Below are 15,473 nucleotides of genomic sequence, written 5' to 3'. Positions count from 1 at the left end.
CCTTACGAAATATCAATATAATTCATTTCAGATAATACAGTTTCTATAGAACAATGAGAGAACCAATGCTTCATAGTTTTTAATTATTTCTAATGAGTCATCGGGTATAATTCTATTTGGATACCTTAAGTTAAAAAATATTTATCTAAATATAAAGGAAGTGTTCCTTTCATATTTTCAATTCCGATTCTGAATTCAGAACGCCATTCCGGATATGTAAGCCAAGTTTTGACCATCGAAGCATGATTGTATGTGTAGAATATCGATAAATAATCGATTAACTATTGCCGTATAATTTACACCTGACATCTCTATAGTAAATAGTAATCACTAGTTACTACTCAGTATTCAACTTTCTAGGTTATAAAAATAACAAAATAATATTGTTTTTATCTAACGAAGATATAATTCTTTAAACATCGGGTTCATTTAACGGTTTGTGATAAATATTATGAAAATGGCTGGTTTAGAGTCCATGATTGTCGAAGAGGTTAAACCTACAGAGAAACCGGTTGATCGGGAAAAGGTAAAATATATTTGTTTGTTGGATCGAAATTGATCTGTGTTTACAAAATACATATTATGAAGTTTTAACTATTTCGTATCTCATCGTTGGTTGTTACGAAATGCTTAAAAAAATTAAGCAATAAATACCCGTCACGATATTTTCAGACTTGCCCACTTCTGCTCCGAGTATTCTGTTCCACCGGCAGACACAATTCTCCAGGAGACTATGCACGAGGCAACGTACCACAGAACGAGTTACAAATTTACACGTGGATGGATGCTACACTACGAGAACTGACTGGCCTTGTTAAGGAAGTCAACCCTGAAACTAGGCGTAAAGGAACATACTTTGATTTCGCAATAGTGTACCCTGATATGCGATCTCCGACCTACAGAATGAGAGAAATAGGTGTTACCTGCTCAGGACAGAGAGGCGGCGATGACAATAAGACATTGGGTCAAGTCAAATTTCAAATTGGAAATTATTTGGATATTTCAATAACTCCACCTAATAGAATGCCACCACCAATGAGACGTCCCCAACCATATATGAATAATCGTCAATATTGATTAAAGTAGCGTCTTTATAATTTTGATATGTTATAACAGATGGCTAGTTAAATTACATTTTTAAGTCCCTGTTTCACAATATTCAAATAAATGTTATATGCCAATTAACCTAAATAAGGCAGTTAATGCTGAATGTGCATTAAAAAAATTAAAAATTTAAAAAATTATTGTGTATTGTGTTTACTCACAAATTGTGAAACAGGCCTTATAGTCCATTGAAAAGTTACATTTGGGGTTGCATTTTTTAGAGGGACGCAATTTTATTTTTTTGAAGTGTAGGGGGGGTCAGTCTAAAGCTAAAACCAAGTTTGTGGGGTCGCCACCCTTGTCCCACGGCCGCCATCTTGAAAATAGGGGTTGAAATGGTTTTACGATGTATCTCTTAAACTATTTATCTGACAAAAAATGTATAAACATTTTTGTTGCAAATTAAATTCTCTACTACTTAGGTTTAGTAACTTTTGTCGTAAAACCATAAATAAAAAGTTATAAGCGAAAATGTTAAGAAATTCAATGTTAAGCAATGTCCATTGCAACGTCATCAGAACGTGTGTTTATAAGGTTCATAATACTTTTTTTTTGTACTCATTAATACCCAAATACCCAAGGGACCATTAGGGAACAAAAGAACATCTGCCTGCTATTATTATTATTATTTCTATCCTCTCTTATTGTAAGAATAGCTGATAATATTGTGTTGAAATTGTCCTAAGTAAGTTTTTCATTAGCATTTTGACTTTTAAAAGTCTTTTAAAAGTCAAAATGCTAATAAAAAAAAAGTAGTTTTCACTAAAGTTAAAATCGTGTCTAAAATCATTCGAAATCGTCTGCAGAATTAAAAATAATAAAATACATTCGCACGTACAGAAATATGTAGCACAACTAAAAGATATAAGTTGAGCGACAACTTCAACACAATATTATCAGCTATTCTTACAATAAGAGAGGTTAGAAATAATAATAATAATAGCAGGCAGATGTTCTTTTGTTCCCTAATTGTCCCTTGGGTATTTGGGTATTAATGAGTACAAAAAGAGTATTATGAACCTTATAAACACACATTCTGATGACGTTGCAATGGACATTTCTTAAAATTGAATTTCTTAAAATTTTCTCTTATAACATTTTTATTTATAGTTCTACGACACAAGTTACTAAACCAAAGTTGTAGAGAATTTAATTTGCAACAAAAAGTGTTTGTACATTTTTTTTGTCAGATAAATAGTTTAAGAGATACATCGTAAAACCATTTCAACTCCTATTTTCAAGATGGCGGCCGTGGGACAAGGGTGGCGACCCCACAAACTTGGTTTTAGCTTTAGACTGACCCCCCCTACACTTTAAAAAAATAAAATTGCGTCCTCTAAAAAACGCAAGGTAAGGCCTAAAAAATGTAACATTTCAATGGACTATTAGAATAGATTAGTAAGTAGGTTTATATTTTACCTCTATGTCAATGATGATCCTGTATTTCTTATTAACAGTAACAATTTGGGTGATTAAGATATAACAATGTTAATCTAATGTGAATTTGCATGTTTCATGTCCAATTATTGTATAAATCATTGTAAACACTGTCTAATCCAAGGTAAAAATTGATCCATGAGAATAAAGTTTGTTTCGACATGCAGATATCATTTTCATTGGTTTATTCTTTCCATTAATTGCACCTGTTAAGGTGGTTATATCATTATAATATAAATAATTTACATGTTTTATTGTTCTGTTTCGATGTCATCATTTTAGGACGACAATGTCCTACTCATGGAAGTGTCAAGGAATTACTTACTACTTTATATACTGATTAGCTTTTTAGCTGCGGTCCCGCCTGCGTGAAAATGATTTTCCGGGGATATGAAGTAGCCTTTAGCACCCATGAAAAATGTATCTGCCTATGAATGAAAGTATTTTAAAATTCGGTTCAGTAGTTCAAGAGTTTAGCTCCTACAAGCTTCCTGTTCACAATATTAGTATAGATAATAACTTTACTGATCTCATTAATTACTTACTTATTTAATAGATATTAATATGCTACCACGGAAACTACGCATGTTATTCTTCACACTAAGTGATAGTCCTTCACTCCAGATATTCCAGTCCCCTCACTCAAGATAACTCACAATGGTATCTTGAACTCATTCAATCTTCAATAGTGTTTCGAGTACGCTTTTCGCATAGTATTTAATGCCTGATGTTTTATCTTCTCGAGTCGTTGTAGATATATGAATTAACGGTCACTTGCCTTTTGTAATGCAACATACCATTCTAGTTCGTTGTCCAATATATCATTCGTATTTATCTGACCCTGGACATAATTATGATGCTGTGTCTGGCATATGAACAATGAACTATTTTGTGCAAAATATTGCATACAAGACCTTGGGAACACATACCATTTTGGAATTCCGGATTGGATCAAGGCCATCATGGTCAAGTCTCAAGAGTAGGTATTACAAGTACCTACAGTGTTCTATATTTGGAAGGATATGGCATTTACAAGCTTTACTTTGTGTAGGTAACTGGATTGGAGTTTGAACTTGTTTTTATTTAAATATTATTATCTTCTGTACTAGGTACTAAGTAGGTACCGGATAGGCGCGTAGGTAAAATAAGGATAATAAATACAATTTTGTCATGTTTTATTCATTTTAATGTCACATCTCATTTCCTGCGACGTCATAAGATGTTCTGCTGGATGACGAAAAAATGTTACGTCTTAATACTAGACCACATATACTCGTACTCGTACACAACAAGACATTACAAATATCTTTTCTTATATTATACACCCTAAAATAAATATACAATACTTAAATTCTAATGATTGGCCGTTGATCTAAATGGCCTCTTGGTTTTCTTACCCATAGCATTGAGATCTATTGTAATACCATTGGGTAAAACGGCTTTGTTCTCCTGATAATCCACAAAGCCCTTCTCCTCTTGTTCCTCTTTGGCTTTATCGCACGGGATACCAGTTTCGTAGTTGTATTCACGTTTGAGGCCGTCGGGGTCAACGTATCCATATCTGCCGCGAGTGATACAGTCTACGCCAATCGTCTCCTCCTTGAAAGAACCATCATCGTTCTCGAAACCCCATGTAATACTTCCGTCATCGTTTTCTTCTCTGTATTTACGGATAATTTGGGCAACGGGTTTCTTCTCCCTGGAGTTTGATGGAGTATATTTCTGTTGAGGGGCGCTTTTTACGGGAGCACGGTTAATAGTTTCCTGAGGCCTAGAGTATCTGATGGGCTGGACATCTTCATCTTCAATGAATGGTTTAGGTTCTGGTCTGAACACAGGACGCTGTGGTCTGCTAGAAAGAGGTTGAAGTCTAGCGGGTTGTGGTTTATTAAGTGGCTCGTTCCTTATGGGGTTAAAGGGTTGGGGAGCCAATGGTCTGTATTGTGTAGGCCTCACAGGTTCTGGTTTCAAAGCTGTAGGTGTCGGTTGTGGGAATGGCGATGGATTAAAAATGATCGGTGGTTTCGGTTGAGAAGTAGTCGTAATGTCGTAGAAATCGTTTTGTGGTTCAGGCGTGGAGTATACGCTGGGTGAGAAAGCAGTCGGAGTGTTGATTTCATATTCATCTTCCGGCTCTTCTGTAACGGGTTTTGCCGGCTCCTCTAGTGATTGAAGGCTGGGTCGTGGTGACGCGTCCACGGATTTGAAAGACGGTCTGGCCAGGCCGGGCCTTCTTGACCTGGGGATCGCGCCGGGTACTGGAGATATTCTCCCCTGTCGGAAACCGCCTTGTCTAATGGGTCCGCCTATCGGGATTGCACCGGGGATCTGCAATCTCGGTGGAGCAGGTCCTTCATTTTGAGCATAAGCTGTGATGGCACACAGCATACATATCTGAAAAAGAAACGAGACAAATTGTATTAGTTATTTATCGTGATCTAGGCACGTAAGACGTTGTTGTAATGCTATTAAGGTCTTGTTTCATTTTCAACGCGTGTTAGGTTGCTAACGGCGCATACAAAATTGGAGTGGTACATGTATTTTACGTTGTCAACGTGTGTTTCATTTGTGATGAAGAAATAATGGGTATTGCGATACATAAATTATATATATTCGTTTAAAAAATGATTATGTTCGGCTCAGTTTGACTGGCGGAATGTAGTCGTGCAACGAAACACGGCATACTTTCCAGTACAGACCTTGCTCGCGGCTTACACTTTATAGTTGATTTATCTACTCAAACGCAATCGTAGTGTAGCCTTTGATTCTATTGTATCACAAAGGTCTACGGTCTGTTATGAAACATCCATTGAAAGCTTACAAGGTTTATAAGGGCGATGTTTTGAGACCTTTAAACATTGTTTTCGACCATATCATAAAAAATTATAAACAACTTTCTGAATATGTAAAGTATGTAAAACTTATCAAATTAAGATGATATATCTCAATTACCAAAAGTCCCGGTAATCGCGATATGTGCGTTTCTATCATTTCACAATAATTCCGAGGGTTTCCGACAATTAAAACAATTAGAAGCGCAAAACATTTATCAACGGATTAACGGTTTCTGCAAAGGAAGGAATAGTTAATAGCCGTTGGTAGCAAGTAGCTATATCTAATTTATAAATACCAAAGTTTCTAGCAATTAGGTTACTTAGTAGACATTGTAAATGTAGTAAAGTACAAGTGTATGCAAATATGTATAGTCGTTACGTTGAGCTCTGTTACCTTGAAATTACGCCTTATGTTCATGTTTTGAAATGAAGTCGCCATTTACAAATGTTTTGGGTTGTCAAAATAATTTGATAATTTATATAAATAGTTTTATTATGGTCTTTCCGGTACTTTACTCTGACGTCAAGGTAGGTTGTTCTATCGATCCAACTCGTTACGTTGAACTCAACATTGTCGCAATTGTTCATGCAAATGATCGAGTAAGTGTATACATAACTACCAAAGCAATACAGTTTCGAAAATCGATGCGCGTTGTGCAACGTACAAATCTTTTGTTTTGTTTACGTCGCCGCGATGAAGTGCATCTTCACGCCCATGAAGTAAGAGGGTGTGAATGCGTGCAATATAAATGTCAGGTGTTTCATAAAAAGTATTTTTTTACGCAGAAATAGTGACGAAATTTTTTTATAGTAACTCAATACCTTTTTAGAAAATTTGGAAATCAACCGCAATTTATTGAAAAATTACCATCAATAAATGAAAAAAAAAGTAATAAATCGTTTGAAAGACAAACTTTTCGATAAATAAATTCACTATATATTCATTACCTTTAAGGCAAAGTTATTGAACTCGTGAATCGTTTAATTATAGGACCTTATAAAGACATCTTAAATTATATATACAGTTATTTGAGCAATGTAAGTGCATGACCAGCGGATAGGGCGGGTGCAGATATATCTGAAAGTGGTAAGGACGCCCGGCGAGCCCGCGCTTCCGCAAGTCAAGGTGACTCGTTGGAATGGCATAGACTAAATACCTAATTGTCATGTCGGACATAATAAAATATCGCAAACCTTTTAATATACAACGCAAAGTGAGATCATTGCCGTCACGCTAAGACATTAAACTGTATAACTTAATGTAACGTAGGTGTGTATTTAAATATTGTAATTTTCATGCTTAGGTGCGGTGCATTCAGTGCGGCTTGTTGGAATTCCTAAAAATAATTTAATTAGAATCAACTTCAACTCCAATTAACTAAAAACTAGTTTAATGTGCTTTTAAAAATGGCGCCCAAATTATTGGCTCTTACACAATTAAGTAACCACTAATATAGGATTAATATTGTCTAATGATATTTGAAATAGTACGACGAATACATTTTCTAATTATTAGTTAAAATATTTCTATAAAACGAACTAATTAATAAATGTCTGAGCTCATGGAGGCGTATGTATAGTTTAAAGGCAACAGAGCAGCGCTCGTTGATGTCTTTTGTACGACGCTCACGCGATTTTAGTCATTTAACAATTCTAGTGGACTCTTAAATCGTATACCGTTCGATAACACCGGTAAAGTAGTTTGGAAAATGTGCAATTATCTTTGCATGACTATGTTTATCATATAATAACGAGGCGTCGTAACCGTCACGCCTTGCTGAACAAACTCTAATAAAATGCTACTTGGCACCGGCGCCTACATGCCTGCATACTAGTGGACACAATTGTTCCTGTCTGCTAAAATGTGCATAATATTACATTGTACTTTTAACTATCCATAGTTTTGATTTGGACAAAGGTTGAGAAAGGTTTTTCGTACCAAATTAAATTTTACGACAATTGATGAATTATATACTTATAATGTTGATTCAGCTTACATGATTTCATCAAGCATATACGTATGATATGATATTGTGATAAGACTATATCACATTCTATCAGTAATAGCACGAAATGATGCGATGATTAATGAGATAACAACTGAATAGTGAAAGCCGAGTAAAAGCTGGAAAGTGCCATATCTCACATCACTTTTTCACATAATTATTTTCTTATAGTGAATGTTATTGTGTGCAAAATGTATCCATGTTGTCTCCTAAGTTTCTCTATTTGCGCCTGAGTCTAATAAATACGTGTAAAATAAATAAATGCTTCAATTAAATGAGAAATTAGTCATAATTTAATGGACTCGATGTAGTATTTTTAATATAGTAATTAAGTTACATTTGTGTAATATGATATTAAGTAAACTAATCGACATGACACAATTTACGTAATTAATCGAGTACAAGTATTTTGAAAACCGGGCGTTGCGTGAAATTTTGGCATAACGCAATGAAACTGTTACTTAATGACCAGTCATTTATGTTTTAAAATTAACTCATCAATTTATTTACTACAAAAAACACTAATGCTTATTACTCATGTCAAATTACGTGCTTAGAGGTCAAGAATAATTGGCAACTTTTTAATGTCTACTTGCAAATTACTTTTGCAGTAACCTTATTCCTATAAAGTATAATACATGAAGTTTCTAAATTAATGCCTAGTAAAATTATCATAAAATCTATGAGTAGGAATACGTAATGAGGTCGCTATAAACGCATGCAACAAGGTTACATTCATCTTGCTCTAATTAGTTTTAAACTAGTATTTTGATATTTTAATCACTGACAAATAGCTAGAAGCCGTGTCGACGTGACCAGTAATTATTGTTTAAACGTTTCTGCAGTGAATGGATTTTTATTGTAACTGTTGACATAGAACAAGTTATGCCTATCTAAATGTCTAGTCGCAGTAATATAACAGTGGCCTGGGTAACGTAACTACCCAAATAACGGGGGTATCGTAGTTACGCGATTTACGTAAGTCACCTATTAATATGACAACAGCCTACGGAATAATGTGCTTGAAATAAACAATCTGTTCCGCCTTATGAATTAAAAAGGGCATTGTGTGTGTGAAGGTGTGGCGCAAGTTTGACAGAGCGAGATTTGTGGCCACACTGAAATGACCTATCAGCTCACGATCAGTTTCAAGGTTGGCACGCGAAACCGATACTTCGAATGCCCGTTGGGTTATGTCGACCTGAATTCGATATTCATATTAATTTACCTGTATGAATTTATTATTCATTGAAATGCGATCAAACTAATCGACTCCATCGCAGTTTGCTTCGAGTTTGTGTTTACTTTGAACATTAGCGTTGAACTATCACATTGTAATGTAACAACATAATGCCTTTATTTATAGTGGTTCTATTATTATAGAGCGAGTGAATTGAGCGCAATATTATTGACAGGCTTAGACAACATTTAGGACTTTGTGCAAAATGAAAGTAATGCCATTGCAGTTATCAATTAAAATGTTTAATTGTATAAAACACTGAAATATTTCAAGGCTCACTAAGCTACTAAGATTTATTTTTTCTAAAATAAACTTAAAATTGTCAAAATTAAATAATTAAATTAAAAAAATATCAAAATTAACCCGGAAGGAAGAATAAATAAATGATGTAATTGCCCTTTTCGAAGGCTAAAGTATTGAAAACTCACCAGTAATGTACGCATGATGTCCTGCGGTCACACGTCACTATCACGCAGCGTACAACCAACAAATAAAGGAAACGCCTCCCGCGCAAGCTATATGAGGTCGCCCACTCTCGCCCTGCGCCAGACGCGACCACCATACCTTATTGCAAGGTGACCAACTATGAACGCATGCCCACAACAAACGGACCTAATCAAATGCACTACTATTCAAATTGGCGGTACTGGCCGCGAATATACCGCTAAACGGGCTAATTAATTAAAAATTCGATTCATTTTTCGTATTCTCGGCATCAAGTCTTTATGTTCTGCTTCAAGGAATACAGGGGAATATAAATGATATGACATATGTGACGCGTTGCGTAACTGTTCAGTATCAATTGGTATTAATATATGACAGGAATTTTGCCCACACGGTGTGTTTCCTTACTACAAATAATATAACCATAAAACATGGAATACTAATGGCCACAATTGAACATATATCTTTATAAATTACGGTCTCGATGCATCAGACTCGACAGATAATCAGTCATTGTTTTAATGTGATTGCGGCCGTATAAAATTATATCGTTTATTTTGCATGTGCACAATATGACCACAATAAGGGACATGTATTGTATTAAAAGTTATTTATAGGTTTTAAATTTGCGTACTTTTGCTATATATTGGGCTGCTTATTGTCGCATTAAATTGTTGGGAAATATATATTTTGATACTTTATAACGGCAAAGGAGAGAACAAAGAAAACAGTAACAATTATCGTGTATATGTGCACATAAACATTGCTCCTGCGTGGTTCGCAGCATTACAAAAGCATGGTAATGCCATCTGATTCGTCGCGTTGGCTGCAACTGTTGACACTAATTGCATTGCTCTTAAATATTTGAATCAATCTATAAGTTCACTGCCTACTATCTATATGTCAGGTGTGGTAATAGTTTGTCCATCGTAACTTTTTATCACGATATCTTTGTTGATTGTTTGGCATTTGCGAATTTTGATGTTATGGGTAGGCATTAACTTTATATGTGAATTTGAATCTAATGTATTTTTTTAAAATATAATATTGAATTAATCTTAACTTGCTATCATGTTATATACATTTTCCAATTGTATTATCTATGATTCGATTTTCATAAAGGTACGCATATGTACTGATTATTTTTTATACAAGGCGAAATATGTGTGCCTATATCTAATTAAATAAAAAATGTGTAATCGCTAACAACTATCGGCATACGTAATGTTATACGCGTAATAATTATAAAGACACGCTATTTTTATAATTCAATAATTAATTCTAATAGCTACTTTTTTAATTGTTTATCTATAATTATTACTCGTAATCCTTGTTATTTATTTAATCTTAACTAAGACCGTAAATGTATCGATATTGAATAAAAAAAAGGATTAACATCTTAGCTAGTCTACCAAGTTGTGGACGACATATTTCAAAACTAATCCATTTTAAATTTCGAATCTCGGTCGTATCAAAGCAGCGCCTTACATAAAGCATCATTGACCATTGTTTACAAGCGATACAAGTACAGGTTTGGTATGTGCAGATCGGCAGGATAATGCATTTTCGGTATGTTACATCAGAGTTGTTTCACTGACGCATGCGCAGTCCAGTCACGCGTCCGCACAGGAAAGTATATCGGCAGCATCACAACAGCCGAGTGAGAGTTACATGCGCCCTAGTATTAGTAACTTAGTATCGCAATAACGAAATGGCCTTTGAAATAAGCAGATTAGTTATATAGCTGTACTAATGAAGATGGTTTTGTGATGTCTTATGAACAGCACCTGAAGTGTATTGGTGGGAGGAAACATACTTTTGAACTAAGTATTTATAAAAGAAAATTATTCGTAGGCACTACTAAACATATTCTAATATAACTATGGCAAAGCCTGAAGACATTTATATGCATACGTATTATATTTATTTACATATTTATGCATCCTGATTCAGTCGAATGAATAATTTTGAATAAAATTGTTTTTACGAATATAAATTTTTTTTCGAATTTTGTTTAAAAAGTGAAAAACCTTTTTTTTATTCATATCATAACATAAATTAACTCATAATTATTTATAATAAATTATATAAATACGTCTTCTATGTACTGTGACAAGGTAATATTTCTAAGTTGCAAGTCACGTGACGCATACGTGTGGCGACGTGCCCAAGCTGCACTACTACGAATTTCCTTTTACTGTATCGTATCTATAATAGTTCATTCGCCGCATTAGCACAGTCATGTACTCGATTTTATTTTCAAACTAAGGAAACTTATCAGTGTGTGGAGAGCATTTTTATTTTATAAAATACAATTATATATCTAATACGATTTTTAGTGCCGTCTGTGCTTACGTCGACTATTTAAATATTTATAAGTTCCAAATAAGTACGAGGTAATGTACTGTATCAGTCAATGACCACAAACGAATAAAACAGTAAAGGTTAAATATAACATTGAAAATACGTTCACTAAAAATTATCAGAGATGCCAGAAATATCAAATATCGCAAAAGGTAAAATAATTTCCGTCTATTAACCAGTTAAAAAACAATTTAAAAAATAGGTAGTTTTAAAAAATCCATTATAGATTTCAATTGCTTTAAATTTCCGCTACTATTATTTGTATTTTCGGTTTCATATGACGTCAGGTATTTAAGTAATTAGGAAACGCATAATAACTTGCATATTTGGTGAAGTCATGTCGCCGTACCTAGTTCTACATTTTTCTATTTAGGTATATTTTAAAACATAGATTAAATAGTTCACATTACTGCAATATACTTGTGCTTTAATGTTTCGTGGGTACTAAAACTACGGGAAGAAATTAGTTACGTAGCAGGATTCAGTAATATGTACACAACTGTTAATAATGGTACGTATACATGGAACTCGAAGTTGCGTCCTTCATTCAAATTCCTCTGTTGTGTAAAAACGGTTATCATAATCTACTTTTTATATACATGGAAATAATCTGTTAATTTTTTCGCATATTTTGTAAAACTACTCAACAAATTGATTATAGTTATGTAAAGGGAAAATCTAATAAACCTAAAGGCTTAAAAAATTCAATAAATGTGAAAATATTACCACACGGATGCAAAAGTATTATGTCGCCACAGCTTATGATAAACGGATAAACCTTAACATACCTATCACGTATGCTATAAAAGAACGTGTTTCTTGTAAAGCTAAGGATTAAGAATAAAATTAATATAGAACACAAAGACACTTGGAGTATGATATTCAATAAATATAGACAATTGCAAATGAATACCTTGTAATTTAGTTGCTATTTATAGCATATAAAAGTTTCATGTATGCAATTAGCACAATGTGTGATTAAAATGAATGTATTAGTAAAATATGTTCTTAATTTGAATCCATGTCAATGTGATCTGGTAATAAATGTCGGAATCCTTTACTTTCATTTATCAAAACCGTTTGATAACGTCTGCAATGGGACAAATTACTTGCGAAATGACACATAGGAATGGGCGAGTTGGCATCGATCACACACAATTGCGTGAAACTTCAATGTTTATTATCTTGGCAATGTCTTACTGATGTGACCAGACGTGTATTATGTGCCGGAGTTGTTCCAAACTTGCCTAATCATAATATCTTCACGTTTCGTCGCCGCAACAAGAACTCCGGAATGACCTTCGCGACAACTCCTGTTTTAGCTGGTTTGTTATATTTTAGACAAATTCAAAATATTTGTATGAATTGCCTTTTAAAATTGTCTAATATTAGCCTTTTTTCTGTTACAGCCATCATTCACCTTTTGCGGCATTAAAATTTGATCGACGGCCATATTGTGTTTCAAGTTCTTAAATTTTGCCAGTGAATGAAGATTGTGGTAGAAGACTAGATTAGTCGAGTAGATAGCATCCATGGTTCAAGGTGAAAGTCTTCAAAACAGCTCGTTCGGGTTGCGAGTTACTTATCAGATTTAGTTACCGTATATCCAGTTTAGAGTAGGTGCCATTGTCTTGACGACCGTGGAGTCGTCCGTCGTAGGTCAACGTTAGACTTGTTTTTCGACTGTATTGCACTTACATAATATGTGTCATTTTGCAATGTCAAGATAAAAAGAACTGAAATATAAATTCTTACAATAAATTTTACGAGGTTAGTTAGTGACCGGATTTCCGGTTCCAGTTATCAAATCGGCCACTGTCACGGTTGAGGACTATTTTGTTCCAATTATTCCCAAAACTACAAGGTTACTTACCTGCCAGGACAAGTCAGACGCCAAAGCTCCGTTACCTGTCCTGTATCGCCTTTTTGAATAGTTCGCTTCTGATTCGACACGTACTCCATTTGTCTGTACAATAGGACTTGTTACCGGGTCATATTCATATCGGCTAAATATTATGTATTTGTGTCAGGAGTATCAGAGGTTAACGGCCGAAAGTTGAACTGTTTTTGCTATTGAATCATATAAAGAGTACTTGAGCCGCGTGTGTGCGGAATGTTTTTTAATCAAGTAATCTATATAGTACTATTAGCACTATGTATGACTTAAGGTTTTGCTAAATGAATTTTAATTTTATTTGTGATGAATAATTGTTCAGAAAGGAATCAGACTTATTCAAATCATAGAGATATTTAGATACTCAGTTTAAATGAAATGAGTGTGACAGGCATAATACCTATCGTTTATTATGTTTTGCGTTTATAACTATTACATAGAAAAAACTACACTAATGCATTACAAAAAGTATGCTGATTTCGTTCTAGATAGAAAATTTATTTCCATATCCGGACTAGCAAATTCAACCGCCATTAGCTATTCAAGCACAGTAATGTTACATACAACTATTTACTTTCTTAGCATTGTGAAATAAAGAATATTTGAAGAATGAAGTCTAATGTAAGGCGTTAAATTTGCCTTTAGAAAATTGGGAGCACGTAAAGACCGGCGGATGGTGATGAGAAGGCAAGTCACGCGCGGTGTCGGCTCGTCACCGTTACCGACATTTTGTAATGGCAACCACCGACCAAGGGAATGCACCGCCCTGGACGACGCCGGCACGGGAGTCAATGTCCCGAGCACGCATTCGTTTTAGGTATAAATAAACTGTTATTAATATCAGGTATATTGTTCGCATAATTAGTAATATTTGATTAAATATTGATTCTATTTAGATAAGGATGTTTGGTATTTGTAATAATGATTGCTGCATTTTAAGATTACTCGAAAATGAAATCCTATACATTGTTTGTTTATAATGGTTTGGAGTCTTATATATTTAGAGACTTCGTATACTGTCAAGATACGTATACGATATAAATAACGTTTGAGCTTTTCGCAGGTATGTTTTTTATTAAACTGCTACGAACTGTTTCCAGTTTAGACAACTTCATAAAAAAAAAATTTATTTCCAATCACACATATCATTGAATACTATATTGGGACCATGATGATTATAAGATTATAGGAAAATTAAAAAAATGGATTATTGTATAAAGATAGACCATAGCACATTCTGCCACTACAGGCTTTGTTGTTCCTTATCGTGGCTTTATTTTGTTACAGTAGAAGCACGCGCCTTCTCAATAGGTACATATTTATTTGCATAAACATAACGCACCAACATCTTTGACATTAAAGCATTCATGGGGGGTGTCAGGGCAGTCATGGTTCTTCGCTATAAAAATATTAAGTGCAAGAACTGAAGATATTCGATACTTTACTAATTAAATAAATAATCATAGCATAAACACTTAATAAGGTATCTTTTATAATTAACTAAATGAAAAATGATGTCTACGAATATAGTACTTACTAATATAAATGAATAAAAAAATTATACATTTTAGAGGTTGTGTAGGGAAATAAAACCACATTAATATATGTTAGAAAAAAGTAATGTGCATTTCAGCACACATCATTAGAAAACAAACGAATTACGCTGTAGGTAAAAAAACTTGTTAACATAATGAGCGATAATTTCCAACGGCTGCCTCTTTTTGTGGATGTTTATTAGGTAATAAAGAAGACATAGTAACTGATTATTACAAAATTATAATTTATTAATTTTCACATAGCTTGTAAACGTATTGTGCAATTACAGATATTTAATTAGACAAGGAGTCTATAATTGGTATTTTTCAAAACTATTTAAACAGTAATTAAAAAAACGTAAGTACACCAGCCTAATGTTTCAAAATGCACAAAATTTTCAATTACACAATCGCTACTTCTTATGTATTATACATTGGTAACTTTACTCGTAGGTATCTAGTGTCTTAATATTATGTAAATTAACCTAGAAATTTGTGATGAAATAAATAAATTTATGACAACAAATACAGGTACACTCGCAACTAATATTCTACTGTACACAATATAATAATAATACCTTACGTCAATGAAGCTCTAGTAATGCGGAAATTTAA

General features: G+C 33.9%; 2 protein-coding genes across 2 annotated transcripts; one reads left to right on the top strand and one right to left on the bottom strand.

Moving 5' to 3' along the window:
• The first annotated feature begins 297 nt into the window (after positions 1-297).
• On the top strand, positions 298-1,359 carry LOC115445626 (histone deacetylase complex subunit SAP18). The gene is made up of 2 exons (XM_030171965.2): positions 298-526; positions 673-1,359. Exons 1-2 carry the CDS (start codon positions 452-454, stop codon positions 1,075-1,077), a joined length of 480 nt encoding a protein of 159 aa, XP_030027825.1. The 5' UTR covers positions 298-451; the 3' UTR covers positions 1,078-1,359.
• Positions 1,360-3,699: 2,340 nt separating this feature from the next.
• On the bottom strand, positions 3,700-9,156 carry LOC115445627 (extensin). The gene is made up of 2 exons (XM_030171966.2): positions 9,050-9,156; positions 3,700-4,935 (listed from the first exon to the last, which is right to left on the bottom strand). The coding sequence occupies exons 1-2, from the start codon at positions 9,062-9,064 to the stop codon at positions 3,895-3,897; spliced, it is 1,056 nt and encodes a 351-aa protein (XP_030027826.2). The 5' UTR covers positions 9,065-9,156; the 3' UTR covers positions 3,700-3,894.
• Between the last annotated feature and the right edge of the window lie 6,317 nt (positions 9,157-15,473).

The sequence above is a fragment of the Manduca sexta genome, chromosome 19, assembly GCF_014839805.1.
Source record: "Manduca sexta isolate Smith_Timp_Sample1 chromosome 19, JHU_Msex_v1.0, whole genome shotgun sequence".
Lineage (NCBI taxonomy): Eukaryota > Metazoa > Arthropoda > Insecta > Lepidoptera > Sphingidae > Manduca > Manduca sexta.
Note: the sequence above shows the minus strand (reverse complement) of the source record. Positions and strands in the feature narration are given on the sequence as shown.

Bases quoted from the DNA above. Each gene is read 5' to 3' on its own strand.
- LOC115445626 (XM_030171965.2), top strand. From the start codon at position 452: ATGAAAATGGCTGGTTTAGAGTCCATGATTGTCGAAGAGGTTAAACCT. The intron at 527-672 runs GTAAAATATATT...CGATATTTTCAG, and splicing joins AACCGGTTGATCGGGAAAAG to ACTTGCCCACTTCTGCTCCG.